Raw genomic sequence first — 22,987 nt, 5'->3', positions numbered from 1 at the left:
GGGTTTAATAACATTGTGGTCTATGGGAGCTAGAAGAGTGTGAAGAAAAATTACGACTTAACCAGAGTGACGACTTAACGAGGTTTCACTGTAGTATGATTTATCATGGTTACCAATGATGCAAAGCTTGGGTATTATGTATAGTCACTGGTGAAAGTGATAATTTTTTTAGCACTCATTAAATTTACCAACAACACTTGGATACTACACATGACTGCTGTAAAAATGATCAATTTGGACGAAATTTATCAAATTTACCAAAATTTTTGGCAATTATGCATAATAAGTGGCTATCTATATACATAACATAACATATCCTGAGATGGACTGATTGATTCACTGACTGACTGATTCATTTTCACCAAAACGGTTGAAACTATGAATATGAAATTATTTCAGTAGTTTTACGTCATGACGTATAGAATCACCAAGAAATGGATTTTTCCATAATTCACTCCACCTCTGTGAGGGGGATCATAATGAGGAGTTCAAAGGTTACATACAGAAATCATGCCAAGCTGAAACCGCTGAAAATATAAATATGAAATTTGATCAGTAATTTTATTTCATGATGTAAAGACTCAGTAAGACAGTGAAACTCAACCCAGGGCTAATGTAATCATGTTGCTTTTTGTCATGTTTACCCTTGTGAATGTTTGTTCAGTTATCATGTTATCTGTTATGAAATATTTATTTGTTTACTAAATAATACCTCATCCTTTTTCGTTTTTTTTTTTTTTTTTTTTTGTCTGATATGTCATGCTACAGACTTTGATATTGGTGGTGCAGTGTGGGGATTCAATTTCCATGTCAAAGTCTGTAGAATGACACATTTGACGAATGAAGATGGATGAGGCATTTTTTGATAACCAAATACAATATTTTACAATGGATAACATGACAACTAAACAAACATTCACAAGGGTAAACATAAAAGTCAAAACGCAATACACACACATGGCCACACCAGTCTGATCATTCTCTTCTTTCTCTCTTCATACGTACAGCACCGTCTCTTGTGTTAAAATATTACAGTATATAGTGTATTTTATGTGGCTTAAAGATAGTTTTGTTTATTAGATAAATTCAGAACAGTCCAACAACCCTTTCTTATTTTCTGTTTGTGCAAAGCACAAGAGCAAGAATTTTCGTTTGTCGAATGAGTTCTGGGAATTTACTTCATACACGTCACACTCATTGATTACTCTTATTAGTTAGTGTGTTTTTTGTTAATATTTTCTCAAATCTCTGGTAAGAGAAGACATCCATAGTTTGAGGTGGCACTGTTGAGGCACTGCATGAACCATCTTTGTAAAATAGAGCACTTTCCATCAGATGGACATGTTCAAGAAAATGCAGTATATAAATTTAAATAAATGAAAAATTAAAGTCTCAGAAATTCTTTTAATATGCTATTATAACGTTTAATGTATTATTATGGAGAGTGAAGTAAAAATACTATATCATAAAATTATATTTGTCTTAAAAACAGGTTGAGAACGCAACATCTCTTATCACTCAGTGCAAGTGCAATCACCTGACATCATTTGGTGGTGGATTCTTTGTAGCGCCAAATACAGTAGACTTCAGTTATGTTTTCGCTAATGCGGGCTTTGCTGATAATGTTACAATTTATATGATGATCATTAACACCACACTGATATATTTAGCACTTCTAGCCTGGGCAAGACGACAAGATATCAAAGACAAGGAAAAGGTTTGTGCATAAAATACATACATTGATAATGATAATCCAAATACCAGGACATTGAGATTTTTTGCCGCTGTGGTGGTCAAGTGGTCATATTGATGTACTCGCATCAGGAGGATCCTGGTTCATCCCTTACTGTTGCCACAGTGGTGATTGACTGAAGTTGGTTTTTGTGGTTCCCAACTTTAAGGTACGAATGCAAGCCAATCTCCCCATGAAAAAATCTTGCCACAGGGAGCAACAGGCCTTCAAAAATACAATTATGCAATCATTATGCTTTTCTCATAATTTAAAAAATTGATAGGAGATAGCAGCACTATATTAAGCATTACACTGAAAACCCACTTCATGTTAGGTTCACAACACATATATGCACATTTTCCAGCATGACCCTAGTCTTCTTTGACCACCTGCTAAAATCTCTTCACTGAGACAGAGGGCGGGCCATGATCTGGTTAGAAGGAGGTCATTCATTCATTGAGTTTGAAGTTGTACCTATCTGGAAAGGGTTTCATACCGTATTGTAAAACTGAACATGCATCGATTAGTGCTGATATCCAAATGATGATATCTGGAAAATTTTTGAATTAGCAATTTTTATATTTATACAATAAGTAAAAGGCAATCACAGTAAGCTTTACCGATCAGATTGCTTTCACATGTTTTCACATTCAACTTGATTTACATTTCTTTTAATAGTTTCTTAAATATGCTGGTGTAAAATTTTCCACAGCAGTGTTAAATTCAAATCATACACAGTGGAGGTGTCGAAACAAGATTAACCTTTTGGATAAAATTTCTGTTCACCATAAATTTATACAAATTAATTCCATAATTAAAAAGAGCCTTATTCTTTGATGAGGGTGAGTGATTGGTGCTTGGTAAGAGAAAGGGTCGTGATGTAAATATGGTCCAGAGGAGGTCATGGGCAAAAAAAAAATCTATAAACACTGATTTATACCATAGATGGATCTTGAAAGTACACATGTATACATATACAGTCAACGCTTGATATAACAACACCCTTTGTCCCTTAAAAAACAGACGTTATATTGGGAGGTCGTTATATCGAAAGTAAAACATATATGATAGTCATTCTATGTAATGTAATGGTCGCTGTAACACAGGGTGGTTATAATGAGCTTCGACAGTATATAGAAAATTGGAATGAATTCATTCTAGTTAATGAGCAATTAATTTACCTTATTCATTAGAAGTTTTATAATGGAGTATTCATACCTTGTTTTATAGCATACAAATTATCTTTATTTTAAATATGTTTTGTCAAGGAGTAAAACTACTTTACAATCAAAATTAGATTTCAAGAAAAACGAATCTGAAAGTTTTGGAGTATAATAGTTTTTCTCCAGTATACCAAAACTTTGTCATTTTTTTTACCGCTTTAAAGTTGTTTTACTCAAAAAATGAATGCACATGGGAATACTGCAGTTGAATCTTGTTAACGTGAACCAGCTTAACATGAAACTCCAGTTAACGTGAAAAGAATTTTTGGTCCCGTTATTCTCTGTGGTAATATCATGTTAAAAAGATACACTTAACATGAATTTTTGGAAGATTGCTTATAATGTGAAAGGATTTGTCAACCTGAATAAAAATATATACTTTGTAGAAACATTCCAGGAAGGTGAGGTTGGATGAGTGTGGTTAATGCGCTAGACAATGGGGGCATGACTTTGGTTGTCATTGGAGAGAGGGTTTTATTGCCCCTGAGCATGTGTAACGGGGGGAAGTAACATGCACACTCTTATCCCTGAGTCATTATTGTCTTGTTTTTAAAAGCTGTTGTAACAATTTAAAAGAGATCATAGATGTGGCGCAGACTTCCGTCCAAGAGGAAGGAAAGAAGGGATGTAAAATCTTTTTTCTTCTTCGTGTCACACGTAGGTGGCGGATGAACATCATGTCATTCATCGTCTGTAATTTTTATTCTCGTTAATGTCATATCTAATGCTGTGTTTTCCATCATTAAATGTTGCGATTGTTTAAAATTTGCTGCCTCATCCATGTTTTCCTTTTCGTGTCATGCTATTGCACTGTGCACGTGCTGTGGAAAATTTGATGCTGTTCGGTTCACCATGAGGTTAAGCAAAAAATCTTGAATGAAATTGAGGATGGTAGTTTGATGCTGCTGGTATGTAAATTTTTCGTTTTGAAAATGGGGGGAAAATATTGTTTAGAAAGAGAACTTGATGATCAATTCAGTGTGTACTGTATTATATTTGTATAAAATTACATTGTATTAAGTAAGAGACTAACACAAATAGAATGTCAAAAATTATTCCCATGTCATGCTTATGGGTTAACATGAAATTTGATTAGCATGAAAAATTTTTGCTGAATCTTGAGTTTCACTTTAAGGAGGTTTGACTGTACTCCTTAAAATGCTACAAGATGGTACTGTTATCTCATATTTGAAAAAATTGCTGTAAAGTGGTTTTACTCCTAGACCCTTCATATGTTGTATTAATATATCCTATTATACGTAAATTTCCTCAGCTGGGTGCTACGCCTTTGGCCGATAATGATCCGGATGATAAGTACTTGTATGAAATGGTTGTTGTCACAGGAAACAAAGATGCTGCTGCTACAGATTCAAAGGTGAATAAACCATCTGATTCCAAAGCACTGTTTTCATTTTCCCATCACATCTTAGTTTTAATTTATGTTCTACAATAACAAACGCCATTTTGTGACTTTTTATTCGTGTAACCTTTTTTTTATAAATTCAGGTCCAGTTCATTTTATCAGGAGATGATGATGAAACAACTGTTCGATCATTTGGTGATGACCAGCGGAAAATTTTCAGAAGGGGTGCTGCTGACACTTTTGTCATGGCTACTCCTAGGTATGATTATAATTAATGCATTTCAAACTATACAAACTAATTTCAATTTACACTTGGGAAATTTAATCATTATTTAATTCATATTGGAGAAAATCTATTTTAGTGTGCTTTTAGTGAATTATTTTTCGACTAAAAAAAAATTAGACCTGATTAAGGCTGGTCTGATTAATTGAATTGGTTAATCAATTGTTAATCACAGTTACAAATTTTAGTTGAATTAATTGACTCAATCAACCTGATTAAAATTTGATTAACATTTTTGTTAAAAGTTATAATGTTACTTTATTTATTTGACTAAATCAATTAAATATCTTAAATTATGTTCCTATATATAACATTTCAGATAAGTGACCATATTTAAAAGTACCTGAATCAATATTTCGATCAAATATTTTGGCATGAGGAAACATAAGTCTGTTCAATAAAAACTAGTCACAATTTCTAAAATTACTGATTTAAAAAAATGAGTAGATCCAAGTTAAGAAATTCCAGGATATGACAAACATGCTCAGCACATCGTTCCCCCTTATGCCAGAGACACAAGAATGCACAAATTTCCACTTTTGGAGTTATCAGCTGGTTGAATCACTTATTTTGCTAAGTTTTCTAGAAAAGCAAATGTGAGTGTCCCCTATTGAAACACATTTTACAAAATAAGTTCCATTCAAAAGTTGTTTTCCAAGTTCAAGAAATTTACACATTCATGTTTCTGGCAAATGGAGGACAATATTAAATAGCTTCAAGCTGGTGGCCTTTATTTGTTAATTTTATTTATTTATTTACAATAACCCCAGAAGGCATGAAATGCACTTATACTGGAAGAAAAAAAAATAATAATAATAGTCAGTACGGGAAGCACTTCGCATATGGAGCCAGGTCGAAATCCCCAATAGTGGAAGCAAATCTTGCGTAGGAGGCACATACAAGTTCTGATGGAAGACTGTTCCATATTCTTGCCACACGGCATCTATATCCGTTTAAAAAGCAATCCCTTCTGGCCGTTGGTATTCTTATTTGGAAGCGATGCCTACGCAGGTTAACTCGCCTGTCTATGATCTCAAAGAAAGGCTCTCTCGATGGTAGATAAACAATTTGGTGGACTAGTTTGTAGCACATCTTCAGATCTGCAGCGATTCTACGCAATTCCAGTGAGTGTAAACCCAGAAATTGAAGTCTCTGGCAATAAGATAGACCGCTCATGCCAGGTATTCGTTTAGTAAACGACCTCTGTGGCTTTTCGAGGAGCTGTATGTCCTTGATTTTGTAAGGGCTCCATACTTGCGAACAGAACTCCAGAGTCGGGCGAACGTACACACAGAAAGCATATGACAACGTATGCGCATCACACTTACGGTATGCCGTACGTAACAAATATGAAATTCTATTAGCTTTGCAGACTATGCCATGATAATGATCAGTTAATCTATTTCTATATTTGTTTACATCCATTCAGTGGATAGATACTTGAAATGAATAGAATATATTTTTATAGCATCAATTAATATTACTTAGTTACCAACACTTTTTCTATGAATGAATATCATTTGAAAATATTTGATTAGAATTTGATTAATCAGTCAAAATTTTTTGATTAACCAGTTTAAAATTTTAATCGATTCCCAGCCCTAATCCAAGTGTATTCAGGTATAGCAATTTTTATGATTACTTCCAGGGCCGTCTTAATTTTTTCAAGTAATTTTTTTTAGGCCTTCCCAATCAAATTTACATGCTTAGTCTCAAAAATTTCACCCAGATCTAATTTTCATGAGGCCTTTGACACATTTAAAAAAAAATATGATAGATATGTTGGGGTAAATTGAGAATCTATTCATGCTTAGTGTCATTCAGTATGGATCTCTAGACCCCTTGGCTGACTTTTTTTTTTGTCTCATCTTGTATTTATGTAAAAAATTAAAACAATAAAGAAAAAGAATAAAAAACAACTTAGAATTAGTCAATCATATAAGTATTCTTTATGGGCATTGTATGATATTTCATCATGTATATATATTGTTTGTAATTTTTAATTGGGTTGCTGTATTTTTGAAACATATGACATCCATATTTGTTATGGGCATCTTTTTCTCTGCCACCTCGTTGGGCATTTTGCCTGTTGTGGCATTTTATTTGTATTTGAGGCCATGCCCGGTTGAACCCATGCGTTAAGGTGGCACTGACTACTTCTCCATGTCTGAATGAATGAACGCCAGAACTTTGCCAATGGACTTATCCCGTTGCCGAGATCTCTTCCAGCCCAGCTTCGTGGCAGAGTCTGGAACACTTTATTTAGTGTCCAAAAAAAAACAAAAAACATACAAACTTTTTTACAACATATTTTCCCCTGACAACTGTCGCGATTAACAAATTTTGTGGTGATTACAGACGAGATGGGATTAGGAGTTGGAGAAGTTTCGGGGTTTAGTTAAGATGAATGTACACATATTAGGATGGAGGTATGTTTTAAAAGCAATTGAGCCCCCCCCCCCCCCAGCCATCTCATCTGTTATCTTACACTTGCCATATTATATACACAGGATACAAAAAGAAAGAGAAATGAGAATCTTATTGTGAAATAATATATATATATATATATATATATATATCCATCGGAGCGAATCATCTACTTCTCCATGTCTGCAGTTGTCAATATATACTGGTTTTTTCTCTTCTTCAGGCCTCTGGGACGACTAAATTATATGAGAGTATGGCATGACAACTCGGGCAAAGGCAAATTCAGATCATGGTTTTTGAGCTTTGTGGCTGTTCGTGATGTACAAACCGGAGCAAAATATGAATTCATTGCCAATAGGTGGCTTGCTGTTGAGAAAGAAGATGGCTTGGTAAAGTGGTTTTATACATGTATTATAAAATATTATGGTGACTTTATCATTACTCAATCATATGCATGTGTTATAAAAGATGTAGAAGTTGATTGAAGGATGCACTGAAAACCTTTGCTTTCTGTCATTTACCATCATAATCTATATAATTTATATATAAATAAATTTTTGTTTAGTTTTTATCGCACCACACCAACTCAAATCTTACTTTTCTGAACATTTTCATCTATAAAAAGTAAATCATTTACTGAATCAATAAGACATTCGTTTTTTGCTGCTATCAGTTTCTGTCACTTTTATACTGGCATTTATTATGAGAACTTATACATATGCAACTAAATTTATTTTTCATGTATGTCTTTCATCTGGTAATATATGAAATCCACATCAATTACATGTGTATCTAATATTTCCTCCTATAAAGATTGATCGCTTACTGCCAGTTGCTGGTAAAGGGGAAGCTACTGAATTCACCCATCTGTTTGAACAAAAGACACAAAAGAATTTATCGGATGGTCACCTCTGGTTTTCCATCTTTATGAGACCTCCGAAAAGTCGGTTCACGAGAGCTCAAAGAGTCACCAGCTGCTTTTCTATGTTATTTCTATCAATGTTGGTCAATGCCATGTGGTACGGAACAGTGCCTTCAAAACCCTCAGGGTCTGCTTTTAACATTGGTCCACTGTCCATGAGTCCTGAGCAAGTGAGTTTAACATACTTTCATAATCTCTATTGTAATTATTATTATTATTTTTTTTTTTTGTAATAGTATAACTTTTTTTATTTAATATCAGATTTGTGAGAAAAAATTGTTCCATCGATTGCGATCGATATCTTCAAATTCAGCATATTTTTCAATTGAACATGTAATGTTGGCAGAGGAAGATATGTTTTAAATTTTTGTATTATTTGAGAGAATTTAATGGAAAATAATGTTTCCTTGCTCCTCTTTCTGCCATTAAACCGTCCATTGAAATATTTACAGTTTATGAAATTTACTATATATTTTATTTTTTTAGATTGGTGTTGGTGTCATGGCAAATTTTATCGTTTTTCCACCAACATTTCTGATGATTACCTTGTTCAGAAAATCCAGACTACGAACACTTCGTCCTTCTCGCATCACAGAAGCTGTGAAAAAACAACGTAAGGAGAACCAATTTCCTGACTTTCCCATTTAAATTTTTTATTACAATTCATTTCCTGCTTTATTCATTTGGTTCATTATATTCATTCAAACTTTGAAAGTAAATGTCTTTTTATTTATTGTTATCTATAATGAAGTTTTCTATCGACTGTTGAGGATGAGCCTTGAAGATTTTAAAGTTCTTACTGTTTTTTATGTCTTGAACATTCACCATATTTCCTCTGAATAATCGCTGTAGGAGTATATGTGCTGTAGAGAGAGGAAACCGGAAAAAAAATGCAGAAACACTGCACTGTATAGCAAACAAAGTTTTAAATTAATTGCACTATGAAAGAAATTTCATCTATTTAGTCAACAGAGCCCTGTCCTTTTGTATGATTGAAATACTGCTTAATGCAATTTTTTTTTAAAGGGGGGAGAAACAATGATGTCGTGAGTGTTTTTAATGTAAATAATCTTTCTTAGTTTTATTTGCTGTTATAAATTGTGAATCAATAATTTTTCAGAATTTTTGGTTTTCTCTAAAAGTGCATAAAATTTTGATCATAACTTTGTTTTTATTCAGAGGCCCTGAAAAAGAAATCATCTGTATCAAGACCAGGCAGCAGTACATCCGCTACCACACTCATATTAGATGACATCTCGCAAGAAGGGGAACGTAGACGAGAAGACAGGAATAAACCAAAGAAGAAGAAGAAGTTTTTGTTCCCCTGGTGGTGTCGTATCGTGGCATGGATCCTTTCAATTGCAAGCATCGTGGTGTCAATATTTTTCCTATGGGCTTATGGTGTGCAATTTGGGGATGAAAAGACAAAGAAATGGATAACTACTCTACTTATATCTTTCTTCAGTTCAATATTAGTGACTCAACCAATCAAGGTTGGTTATTTTCTATATTTTCTCATTTTCTATTAAGAGACCTTTTCACTTTAAGATGCTGATGTTTCTTTTCTGGCGATGTTTAATTATAGGTGTTTCTCGTGGCTATGGTATTTTCAATGGTGTTTAAATCAGTTAATAAAGAGGAGGATGATGCTGAAGATGATGAAGAGCCACCTGAGCTTGCTCCTGATGAGGAATGGTTGCACAAAGGTTGGTTACAGTTCATTTCCTTTCAATATATTTTAACATTTTCAGAAACAAGTTATTTCTTTATTTGAATATTGTGTCACATAAACTTTTAAGTTTATATAATGTGTACGTTTCAAGTAGTAGGCATTTACTAAGAAAAAATTTTTTAAGACATATGGCAATCGAAGAAGTATAAAACTATTATCCCAGAGTTTCTCCTCACATAATTTTCCTCCCTTTTCAGAATCGCAAACACGTGAAGACAAGAAAAAGCTGCTGTATAAACCGGCAGACATGGCCAAAATGGAAAAAGCAAAATTAGAGCGCATTAAAGAATTACAGATGACTGCTATTATAAAAGAGATCATGGGTTATGCGTTTTTCATATGGATCCTTACAATTCTCAGCTACGGCAACCGAGATCCTAGTGCTTACTACATGAGAGAAACCATCAAAAATGCATTTGTCAAGGAAGGAGATTCTAATGTTGATTTCAATGAGGTAATGAATTTCAGTTATCAATGTCTAGATTTCATGTGCTGATTGAGTACAGTATTTTCCTGGATATAAATCAATAAATTAAAACCGGTTCCGTAGACAGAATTTCATTGGGTCTGTGGTGGTGGGGAAGGAGATGTCTATGAAACTTCGGTCATGTACGATTTGCAGGAAAACAAATTCTAGTTGGTGTGAATGAAGATTCTATCAATCAACGTGAGCATGATTGGCAATTCACTGTAGCCACACAAAATATGAATGAATGAAACAAAAATTAATAAAAATTTAAATTAATTCAAAAAATAAGTTTGGAATTAACTTAAGAACTAATAATCAATAAATAAATATAATTTTTTTTTTTTTCATAAATTTTGACTTTTAGTATATTCTCTAAAATCAATGAATAAATTTATTTAATATAATACATAAACCGAAAACAAATTATTTATTATATACATAATTTACAAAATCATTGAGAGAAGTTTCTTAAGAATTGATGAAAATATTTAGGCAAAACATAATTTCAGGAATGGTGAAAGCTTTCAATAATTTCAGGGTCCCATATTTGGCACGGGGGCCCCCAATTAATTTGATTTGATCGTTGGCATCAAAATCATGTTCTGATTTGCATCATGTCACAACTCAAAAACCTGCGATGGGCAGAATAAAATACGATTGGCAAATTTCACATGCAAGTTTCACTTGTGTCACACAAGATCCTCGCGCAATTTGTTTTCTGTGAGTTTGGAGTAGAGATGAATAATATGAAAAATTAATTTGTAAAAAGCAATATTTTAAATGCATTGGAGATAAAAAAAATTATTAATATTTATTTTCAGATTACCTCAACTGCTGGTTTCTATAAATGGACCAGAGAAGCTCTGATTCCCGAACTAATTGTTGGCAAATGGTACAATGGAGATCAACCATTTGGTCTCAGAGGATTTCTCAATGACCGTGTGAATCGTATCATGGGTTATGGCATACTACGGCAAGTGCGCATCAAAGAAAGTAATTATCACTTCATAAATCTTCATTTAGATATTAAATGTAAAGTTACATTATATGAAAAATTATAAAATACAAGGATTTTTTTATCTAATCTAGATGCAAAGTTTTTTTTTTCTGAAAAATTGAATTTTTTTAGAAAAATGTAAACAATGTTTTGGAAAAATTTGTGAATTAGCAAAGATACAGCAGCGCCCTGATTATCCAAGCTAATGTGAACCAGACCTAGATTTGATAATGCAGACCTCATTCAATTTTATGGTTAACTTAAATAAAGGAAGACACATAAATGGTGGGAATTACTTTTAGACAAAGATTACTTTAAATCTCCAGACAATGCGATAAAAACTAAATTAAAACACAAAATATAAAATAAACTCTTATCAGATATTTAACTGCACTGTTGATTTATAACATTTCAAAGATTGTAGCTGATAAGGTTTTATCATTATGGCCAATCATTAGATGAAAATTGACTATTCAGGCTTGAAGGCTGTCATTTGCTTTAGTTTGACTTCAAACCCAGTTAAGCCAATTTTCATCATTTCGAAGATTAATGTACATACTTTGAAAAACTGTCTTTCAGTGTCTTTTATCCACCCACTACCTTCAATATGTATTGTAAATCTACTAAATCACAATCTATAAAACTTTCGATGTGTGCTGCAATTACAGTTGAAACAGTTTGTCACGATACAGAACCTTTTGTATGTCATATCACCGTATCTTCTTATCTAAATTAAATTTATGGAAAGTGCCTTGGATGGATTACTAAACTTGTCTCATTAAACAGGATCTTACTGTATATATCACATTTATTTAGTTTACTTAAAAGTTAGGGGTCATTCAAGTATTATGTCAGCATCGAGGAGGGGAGGGGGGTTTCGGATTTGCTGACTTTTGATGGCAAGGGGGTGTGGGGTTGAAGGTTGCTTACATCATCAACCACCCCTTTTTGAAGATATGAAATATTCTAAGCTGCTGTCGAAATTTTGCTGACAAGGGGGAGGGGGGTCAGTGTTTTGCTGACTTTTGCTGACGGGGGGGGGGGTCAAAAATGGCTGAAAATCTGCTTACGTAATACTTTAATGGCCCCTTATGCTTAATTCTTATTCTGCCCCTTACTTTTAATTACTTATTCAGTGGTACCTCAATTTGCAAGCATAATTTGTTCCATAAATGTGCTCATAATTTGAAACACTCAAAAAATATGGAGAACGCTCAAATGATTTGTTTCATTATAATCTCCCTCAAACCAGCCAGGATGCTTTTCAAAGATAAACTGCGGATTACAATTCGTCTTATGTTACTGTATTTTACACTGTATTTTATATTGATAGCATATTAATTTTTCAAAATGATACAATACCATAGGTTTCACTTTGAAATTTCCTCTTGCATTAATGCACTGGTGAGATATTCTTTCATGGGCTGGGCTATGAGTGCTGCTGTGCATTAAAAAAAAGTTAATTAGGATATTGAGTATTGTGGTTTTTGTATACTTTCAAAATTGTTAAAATAAAAATTGATCCATTTAAACATACTTGCTGACTACTATGAAATTTTTGTAGTTTCTACAGATTTCTACCATTAAATACAGAACTATGGCAAAGCATGAAAAACTAAAGATATGTGTTTTATTTAATATTTTTTGGAAGCTTCTTTTGTTCAAGGATTTCTTTTAATTCTGTTATCCTGTAGTACAAAATGACGTCATGCAAAGACAGCATATTTCCAAAGAAAAAATTTAATAACAAATTAACCGATTGACATAAAAAGGTGCAGTTTGCACTAAGATGACTTGTCGTAGCTTAGAGTTCTTTTTTATAAATAAAAGAAAATTGAAATTTCACTCACAAATGGTGCTGTAAAACAAAAAGCCAGACATCTAATGTATATAAAATTGATTTTTTTTGTGTGCCTGTCCTCTATACAAATCTACAATTTCATAGCAATCTTTGCCAAATTTTGTATGTGTACCAAACAGGCCCCAACTTAAATGATAGGCTACTTCAAAAGTTTGTCAGAGTTGAGAAGATGCCCAATAGAAAAAAAAAAGGTTAAGCAACAATAACTTTTGAAATGTCTACGTTGGTTACTTTGGTTTCCAAACAATGGTTTGCCACCTTTTCAACCCTTGCAGTGGCAATCCTGAGATATCTTGTCAAACTTGATCTGCTTTATTTCAGTCACTCTGAAACATGTGGGGTTCTTAACACACTTTTATTTCCAATGTGGCAGTTATAATGCGGATCATAAAAATTTTAAAAACTGTCCAAAGGGTTAATGCTCCCAGTATGATAAGAAAACCCAGGCAGCGCCAGGTATTACTGCTAGTTTGATACAGAATAATATATTCACAATATCGTTCTAAATTTGAAGAAAATTGATTTGAATTTAAAAAAAATTCAGAAAATGTTTTTCAAAATTATTATTATTATTTTTTTTTTTTGAGAAGAAGCCCCCTCCCACTGTGGCAATTAGCATTGTCGCTACGGCATAGTCATAAGATTAACTTATATTTATTTATTGTATTATATGTTATAATATATCTGTGCACTACGTAGAGGCTTGGTTTCATGGTTTGCATGTATGCATTTGAGTTACTGTTATGATCTATGGAAGAATTATGTAACTTTGGGCCAAATAGTGTTTGTTCTGTAGTTTTCTTCTTGTCTTTCTGTCTTATCTCATTTTTGTGAGGTGTTGTCCAATACAGTGGTTCCCAAACTTAAACCTAAATCACAGAGCACTTTTTAGGTGAAAATTTCATCTCAGAGCAAAAACATTCACAGGGACACAGAAAGTCACACTCGGCTTGGGTGCAACAAACATTTTGTTTTTATATATATATCAAGGAGTTTTTGTATTTTTGCATATGTGCCTTATTCATTGGCGACTTCTTAATATTCATGGGCAAAGTTGATCTACTCATCCATGACCATACGTCTTGATTTCAACAGAAATGTTCCGTTTTTGGAAAACAAATCAGTCTATCGGGAGGCATATTCACAAATTAAGACCTTGGATTATAACCATCACCAAAAGAAAACCCCTTGTACAAGACCTCTGACTGAAACTGAAATAATCATGATGCTAATCATTGAATCATAGGGTATTCATCCGAGTTGTCAGTGTATATCTTCTGAGTACAAAATCAAGCATCCAGCATCCATCCGCAATGGTTTAATTGAGTACCATGCTCCCCCCCCCCGGGCTCTAGCACGGGGACCTGGGACAAATTTTATTATATTTTTTTCAATAAATTCACTACAGAGGAGGACCTACCTCATATCTTAGTCCAGGGTGTCAGGCTTTAGGCTGCGGGGGGGGGGGGGGCATGGGTGAGTACTGGGATGCTTGAGGGGAAAGAAAAAATTTTATTTATTTCATCTGCACACAGACCTGTTGTTTCTCTGCACACAGCGTTTCGATATTTGTGACAAAATAAAATGCTACCTTATACAATATAGGGAATTTTTCTCCGCTTAACAAAGAAAAAAGCATTCTCAGTCTCTAAACGTCCATACTTTGCACCATGAAAAAATGGGGCCTACTTTTGTTACTTTTGTCCACAACCAATGAACGGGAAAAAATAAAATTTTATCAGTAAATTGTACCTTTTATATAAAATATTAAAAATAGGTATTATTATATTGCATGTAAACATCATTGAGCTGGAACTGCTACTGTCACCTATCAAATAAAAAATACAACTGTTGTGATTCTTTGATTGAAATCGATGACCAAATTTTGAGTAATGTGCCGCATAGAGAAAGTCAATATTGTATGATGTTAATAAATATTTTATAAGCAATAATATTAGTTATATAAGTTGTTAAGTGTGCTTCGAAATTTTAACAGTTGTTTGTTTTGTGCGCGGTAAACTAATGTTAGTAAGACAGGGGGGGGGTGCGCTGGCTTTTGAAAATACACTAAAAATGGTGTACAAATATATATATATACATACATTGAGTACACATGTGCTTTGCCCCCCCGGAAAAAGTTGAAATGACGGCCCTGTAGTAAGATGCGTAGGACGTAATCCTCCTTGATGTTTAGTAATTGTAATCAAAAAGGATATAGACTGGAACTGATTCTAGCCTATATTCCTTGTGATTACAATTTTAAAAAAAGTCAATGAGGATTATATAACCTCCCAGTAACGGGCGCATTTGCTCGGTCCCGTTAGTGGCTGTTGTTGGGAGATGTCACTGTAATATAAGTAATAATAATTTGTATTTCTAAAAATGTCATCTTAGTTAATTTTTAGAATTCAGTTGTATTGCGCTTTTCAAGTAGCACAATACAGGGTGTCCTGTAAGTCCTAATGCATAATGCAGCCTTTATCTCATCAACCATTCGTCGTAGAGGCATGGTGCTAATCTGAAAAAATGCTCAAATTGTGTTCAGGGATCACCCTGTATCAGTTTTGAGGGTGAAAATACAATGTTTCAAAAAATAAAAAAATATAACTTGTTATATCCCCCCCTCCTGTCCTATTAACTTGTAATTAGAAAGTTGTTTCCCTGTCTCTTCTGAATCCAACAAAAAAAAAAAAATACCATGTTTCGAAGTGCAGTATTTGCTGAGATATTTGAATTCAAAATCAGTGAAAAAAGGAAGTGCAGCATAAATTGATTGGCAAGCTGATTATGCTGTTCTCTCCCCCCCCCCTTTTTTTCTACGGGTTTTTAATTCAAATATCTCACTTGGGACCATGGATTTTTTATTTATTTTTCCTCAAGAGAGACATGGCAACAACTTTCTAATTGAAAGTTAGAGAACTGGGGGGGGGGGGTGTATAAAAAATTTAAATTTTTCATTTTGTGATGTACCGTATTTTTACCCTCAAAACTAGTACACATTTTGAGCATTTTTTTAAACCAAACCATACCTCTACGATGAACGGTTAATGAGATAAATGCTGAGTTAGGACTTATAGGACACCCTGTATAATGCATGCCCTCTCATACTTGTATTTTCAATTGTAATTAGATACACTACATTCTTGGCATGTATCTTTTTATTTTCAGAATCATGCAATGTTGATCGAAGAGTTAAAAGTCTCACACATATCTGTCGTGGTCACTCAAAAATTATATACGAAGACAAAAAGAGTTACGAACCAGGATGGAAGGATCTTGCTGCCAATGACACTGATGATGAGTATCGTTACAGGACATCAAAAGAACTCAATGGTCTACCTTTCTGGGCTATAAGAGATGTGTACTCTGGTGGAGGTTACGTGTATCCACTCCGAGGAACACCAGAGAAACTGAAAGAAGAAATGTTCCATCTTGAAAAAAGTGATTGGATCGATACCAGGACAAGAGCTGTCTTCGCAGAGTTCTCTGTGTACAATGCTCAGGTGAATCTGTTTGCTGTAGTGACTATGGTCGCTGAATTTTTGCCTGGTGGCGGTGTTGTGCCTTTCTATAGGATAGAAGTTATTAGATTGATGAGGTATCATCAAGGTTTTGGACTGTTCGTGATGCTTTGCGAACTTGGTTATGTCTTTTTCACCATTTTCTTCATTGTGAGGGAGGTAAAAGCTTTCAGGTTGGAAGGTAGAGATTATTTCAAGAGCTATTGGAACTGGGCAGAAATGATGGTCATTGGGTTATCGGTATCTGCTATCGTTTTCTATTCTTATCGCATGCTTGTGACCAATCGGATATTAAAGACTTTTGAGCGTACCCATGGTAACGGGTATATAAAAATGCAATTTGTATCCTCCATTGATGAGATATTTGGATTCTTGATGGCGTTCTTAATGTTCATTGCCATATTGAAATTTATCAAACTGCTCCGATTTAATAAAAGGATGGGTATTCTATATAGTACTCTGGCGCTCTGTGCCAAAGACTTAAAATCGTTCTTCGTTGTTTTTGGTGTCATATACCTGGCATTTGTCCAATTTTTCTATTTGGTATTTGGCTTCACAATGAGGGAGTTCTCTACTTTTGTGACTTCTGCTGAGACCACATTTGCTATCATGAATGGCGGTGGTTTCGATTTCGATGCTATATGTCTTGCAGCTCCTTTATTAGGTCCATTGTCATTTTTCATTTTCGTTCTTACGACCTCAATCATATTGCTGAACATCTTTGTCACGTTGATCATCAGTGCATTCCAGGATGTTAAAGGGGACGTTGACAATCAGTCTAATGATTACGAGATAGTCGGATTCATGTGGAAGAAGATGAAGGGCTTCTTTTTTATTGATACCAGTGATGACAAGGACAATGACGAGGGCTTTGATGATGTCAAACCTATTGCCCATATTGGAGGTTTCCGAGGGCCAAATGATGACAAGATCAATGATTTCCCTGAGAAGGTCGATAGGCTCTTGAACCACATCAATTCATTCTACTTTGACGGGCAGTTAGATCTCACGAGCAAGAAAGCTTTAAAGAGCATGTATAAAAAAGATGGTGATGATGACTATGACTTTGGAGGTGGCGGAACTCGTAGTCGAGCCTCTTCTGATAAAAAGTCGTTCATGAGGTGGAACTGAAAGATGCTCGTGCCTGTGTCTTTTAGACTGGTGCTTGGTACTTGTATTTCGTTCAAGTTTTAATACATGCTTGGTTTGGAAAGTTTACAAGTCTAGTCAAGTAACCACATTTCCGATGGACACTTTTATCTTAGTTCATTACAATGAACTACATTAATTCAAATTGATAACCATACAGTAGACCATTAGCATATGGTATGTGAAAGGTTTGCCTGTGCCGTTCGTCCATAGAGAGTTTTTAGGCTCATTCTGGTTGCTTTATTAGTTTGGTTATATCATAATAAGCAGTGCTTTGATGGAAAGGATGATCAGTTATTTTTAACTCAATTAATATCTTCAGTTTTGTACATAACAGAAGTATATTTATAATACAAATGCACAAGACAAAGTAATTTTATAAGTGTGTGAAATATATCACACCTAAGTTTTGTAGTTATTATCATTGTCTTGCATATATGCTTTAATTTCTAAGGGTGATGTCACTCTTCGCTATCTATGCAAAGGTTCTAACATAACAGCTGGCTGATGCTAAGATGAATTCAGGAAAGGAAGAAAATTCAGCTACCCTTGCAGTTGTGAGTTTTACCAGTAAGTGGGAAGACATGGGTTCGATTTCCCACAGGGACAGTTGAATTCTCTTTCTCGCCCGAATTCATCTTCGCATCAACCAGCTGTTGAAACCTTCATATGCTTTATTTTGTTTGCATAATTATAACATAGCTTTAAACATACTGCTTCATACATATTTTAGACAAAGGATGCTGTTTGTTTAAGATAATTTAACTGCTGATTTTTTGAATGAGTTATTTGACTTGAATTCATTGAAATGTCATTCAGATGGGAGTATAAATGTCATAAAGTGCATGCATTGATTTACCTCTTTGCTCATTTTTCTGCTGCACACTGAAATATCGTAGAGATATGACTACACTAAGCCATTAATTCTTTAGTCTGGATGTTTGTGACATTAGACTGTTTTTCCTTGATTTTTATCGTTTTTATGAAATTTATTAGAGATCATTTGTTTTCAACTCATGCTTGATATTTATATGAAGTCTATTTTTTGTGGAATATTTATAAAGTTTTACCGTTATTTGTTTTTTTTCCCTCACTTGAAGTGTCATTTTTGAAATTGCTGTTGGATATCATGTTACAAACACTGCTCTATGTTAATTTTTTCTCGCAACCTATTTTATCCACTTCATTGATATGAGAACTTTTCCATGTCTTATTTAGTCTTGCGACCAATCAATTTACCTATTTGGTTGACATCTTTTAATTTTTTTTCCCCAGTGTTTATCTATCTGCATAATGTTCCATGAGAAATTGTTTATGCACAATTAAAACAACAGCTTGAGTTTTAATGAAAGTTATATCAGAGTTCCCAGCGATCTGGAAAGTCAAGAAAAATCAGTCAAATTAAAATTTGTCAGAGAAATGTAAAAAATGTGAATGGCAAAATCAGAGAAATATGCAAATAGTTGATAAAAGTCTAGGAGGAAAACTCTTTGAGGGGAATGAACTGAAACTCAAAAAAAAAAAAACAAATTTTAAAGGTTAATTTTGAAATATATTTCTTTCTTTAGTAGTTATAGGGTGAGAAAATCAAGGAATTGAGTTTTGGTCAGGAACCCTGTATGTATGCAGGCCTGTCATTTGCAGGGTCGGGAGGGGCCAAGTGCCCCCCCCCCCAATCTTTAGAAAATACACTACAAATATGGTATATATACACACAAACAAATATATATGTATATATAAACTGAGTATTTTGCCCCCCCCCCCCCCGAAAAAGTTGAAATGACAGTCCTGTATGTAGAGAAATGAATTTAAGAACTTTTGTGAGATCTAAAAATTATACATTGCTGGGAAGTATGTAGAAATTCAATAAAGTTGGGATTTTATCAGTTAGTAAGCAATTTACTTAGGTTTACTAGATCAATATTATCTCTTTACAGAGACTTCAAAAAGTAATAATAATAAGGAAGTTATGACTAAGCGCATGCTTCTGTCAAATTTATGATATCACGACATCTGAATGTATATCAGTAGTTGAAATTATTTATAGTTTAAAATCAACCTTTTTTCACATATTGTTAGATTTGTTCATCAAAAAGAGTTTTATTCATTTTCAGCAAATAGTGAATTCGAGCTTTACAATTCATATTTGTCCACCTGTTGTATAAATTGTAGTTATGCAAAAAAAAAAAACCGGAAAATTTGTGGCATTATGTGTTTTGTTTATTTTGTGATTTGAAATATTTGTTATAACTATGGTAAACTGTTTTAATGATGTAATCATATTAGATGTAAAAAAAGGCCATCTTGAACAATCTGTGATCAATGTACAGAAATAAAAAGCACTATTTGTCAGTTGATTATTTTTATTTTTCATTATGATCATTTCTTTAATATTTATTCTTTATTCATTAGTACTATTCATTCAATTATTTTCATTAGTGTTCTATTTATGCTCAATACATTAAAAACTTTCTGGCATTGGCATTAACACACGTTCAGAAAAGATTGGCCATCACTGGTTTAGATGGTCCTGAAAAATGACAAAGGTGAATGGGAAAAAAATTTACAGTATTTTCTACATTAATCTATGGGTGAGGAACTCATTTTCAAAAGGGAACATTTCTACTTTTGCTAAATTTACAGTGGAAGTAAGTGTTTGCTTTACAAAAGTAGAAAATAGCTCAACAGGTAGCACATGTAGGAATGGAAGAAGAATGCTTAAATACTATGTTTCTTGATCAATATTCAACATATTTATCCTTATTTGAATTTTGGAAATGTTTCATTGAAAGCAAATTAGTGAAATGTTACAGTTGATTGAAATTTTTGTTGGTCAAGTCTGAAAAATTGAAAATTTCTACATCACATGTTAATTCTAGAAGTTTTAACTAGTCCTCTCTCGTGAGTAACATAAAAAACACGATCATTCTACAGTAGAACCTCCCATAACGGGCATCTCCACTGACAGGCACAATTTTGAATTACATCAATATAACTCAATGTACCTTACTATACTTAACAGGCATTCCTCGCTAGTGTCAAAATTTTCTGTTTCATAGGGGTCTGTTATAGAGAGATGAAAAACACTGCAGTGTGTGAAAAGGTAGATATGTGTTCCCTTTAGATAGAAACAATTAACTTTACATTGTAATTTCTACCAAAAATATTCTAGGTTGCTTATCCTAAAGATTCATAAACTGTTGAAAAGTGAATTTTGGAAAAAAGTGAAAAAGTTCTTGTTTGAAAATAAGCTCCTTTTGTATAAATCAAGACAGTGATAGATGACATTGATCCAAATTCATTGGACCTAAAACAATGACACATAGATTGTATTAATTTAATGTGTTTAAAGGTTCATTTTTTTTATTTTCATATGCATGGAAGTTGAGAAATCAGTTAACAGTGACATCAGTTTAAACAGTGAAATCAGTTAACATCTCTTATTCTGTCAGGGGTATGGGATAGCCTCATGCACACTTCTCGTGTATTATCAGCAGAGCTTCCCACATCCTCGAATGGGATGGAATTTGATATTTTTAAGATTTTTGTGATTCCATTTCCGGTTCATTTATAGCATAAAAAACCAGAGATGAGATTTATCTCCTTTTTTCATTACTTTTATGTTGAAAATCATTTTTCTACAATAACTTCTTGGCAAAAATTTCATTGATAATTATCATAGACTAACTATACAGGGTGCACATAGGTAACAGCCAACATCAGCTATAGCAAATGCATCTCCTATAACTGACGTTGTAACAGCACGCACGGCATTTTACTGGTGAATCGTTGATCCTAGAGGCATAATTCCGGTTAGAAAAAGTATCCAAATAACATGTAAATCTCAGATACGTCATTCCAAAAGCCGAGGAAAAGTTGGGGGAAAAGAAACAGCATTAAGAGTGCAGGTAAAACAGTTTGCCCGTATTATGTTCGTTTAAAAGTTGATTATTTTTTTAAATTTTAACAACTATACTACCCCTTGCAATATGAGTGACGTATCTGAGGTTCACTCGTTATTAAGTTTTTCTAATTGGAAGTATGTCTATAGGATCAACGGTTCACCAGTAATTTGCAGTTCGAGGACTTGGCTGTGCACACTGTATAGTTATATTAAAATCTGTTAGGCGATGTCTAAGATATGTTGGTATAGTATTTTGGACATTTTTCGTTAAAAACTTATGGCCGGTTCCACACAAAAAACTATCCAATGTATGGAAGTGTGAACCACTGCTTAGGGGCACGCAGGCGTATAAAAGAAATTGCCTGTAAAAGTGGGATGACTAATAAAACAGGGTTCCTGGTGCAGCTTGTAAAGAAAAAGTAACCGCATCTATGGGGGTGACCGTTCAAAGGAGTTCCGCTGTATATTTGTTATTGAAAAGGGTGCTTTAGGGAGTGATATCGCTTTTGCAGTAGTGCTGTCTCAACGCATTTGCCTACCAGGGCATAGTCCGAGAGCCTCATGAAACTTAGATGTTAAAACTTCCGAGTGTAAGCTTATAAATTCTATGGCACAAATTTATAACCAGTAATGTGTAATATATTTAAGAGTCTCAGAAAATCTACCTAAGGGAACGTGTTGCTCTCAGACGTACCTGCTTGGGGGGGGGGGGGGGAACAAATCAAATGGCTCAGATAGCCGGACTAGAGGGGGCACCGATTTCACCTTTAACCCCTTCTTCAACATAACAAGGGACATGAAAATTCGTGCTTACCCTGGCTGGCCAAGCATCCAGTTGCGGCCCTGTGTAGAGACGCATTTATAGTTTTTCCGCCTTTGAGCTACACGAATTTTGCCACCCTTCTCCCATTCTAGTCTAATTTTTTTTACTACTCTTTACTCGAATTCACACCCGCTTTTCCTCTCCCGACTCCTGCAAGTATACCTGTGTCTCAGAGTCACTTTTTTGGTTACTCCCGTGCTCGTACACTCCCTAAATCACTCTTTCAGCCATTCACATGCTTGCACACTGTTTTCATCACTCACAGGATCGCACACTTTTAGTCACTCACATGCTCAGTGGCTTCTTACCCTGGGGGAGGGGGGTTCAGTCGGTTCTCCATCGCCCACAGTATTTTGTAGCATGATTCCGAGCAAACCCTGAATTAATTAAGAAATCAAGATTCTCTACATGAAATTTAAGTCGAGCACCCACAGGTCTGAACTAATATGGTCACTCTTTTGATCATTTACTTGCCTACACACGCATTAGTTGATTCACATGCTCTAGGTCACTCTCTGACTTGCTCCTTCGCTCTATAGATCACTCTTTTGCTCTCTCACGTGCTTACAAACACTCTCTAA

General features: G+C 34.2%; 1 protein-coding gene across 1 annotated transcript in view; it reads left to right on the top strand.

Annotated features, from left to right (window-relative positions):
• Positions 1 to 19,061, top strand: part of LOC149082544 (uncharacterized) — a 66,484-nt gene extending 47,423 nt beyond the window's left edge. Inside the window, exons 32-42 of the mRNA XM_089235793.1 lie at positions 1,493 to 1,717; positions 4,229 to 4,330; positions 4,462 to 4,577; positions 7,252 to 7,417; positions 7,842 to 8,120; positions 8,437 to 8,563; positions 9,130 to 9,443; positions 9,536 to 9,656; positions 9,880 to 10,136; positions 10,973 to 11,144; positions 16,178 to 19,061. Coding sequence (XP_089091919.1) covers positions 1,493 to 1,717; positions 4,229 to 4,330; positions 4,462 to 4,577; positions 7,252 to 7,417; positions 7,842 to 8,120; positions 8,437 to 8,563; positions 9,130 to 9,443; positions 9,536 to 9,656; positions 9,880 to 10,136; positions 10,973 to 11,144; positions 16,178 to 17,661 — 3,363 coding nt within the window. The 3' untranslated portion in view covers positions 17,662 to 19,061. The remainder of the gene's footprint in view (positions 1 to 1,492; positions 1,718 to 4,228; positions 4,331 to 4,461; positions 4,578 to 7,251; positions 7,418 to 7,841; positions 8,121 to 8,436; positions 8,564 to 9,129; positions 9,444 to 9,535; positions 9,657 to 9,879; positions 10,137 to 10,972; positions 11,145 to 16,177) is intronic.
• Positions 19,062 to 22,987: the final 3,926 nt, after the last annotated feature.

Source organism: Pholcus phalangioides, unplaced genomic scaffold (genome assembly GCF_987345545.1).
Source record: "Pholcus phalangioides strain wild (caught in Gottingen) unplaced genomic scaffold, Ppha-v1.0 ptg000009l_1, whole genome shotgun sequence".
NCBI classification, from domain to species: Eukaryota; Metazoa; Arthropoda; class Arachnida; order Araneae; family Pholcidae; genus Pholcus; species Pholcus phalangioides.
This window is presented reverse-complemented; position numbering and strand designations above follow the sequence as displayed.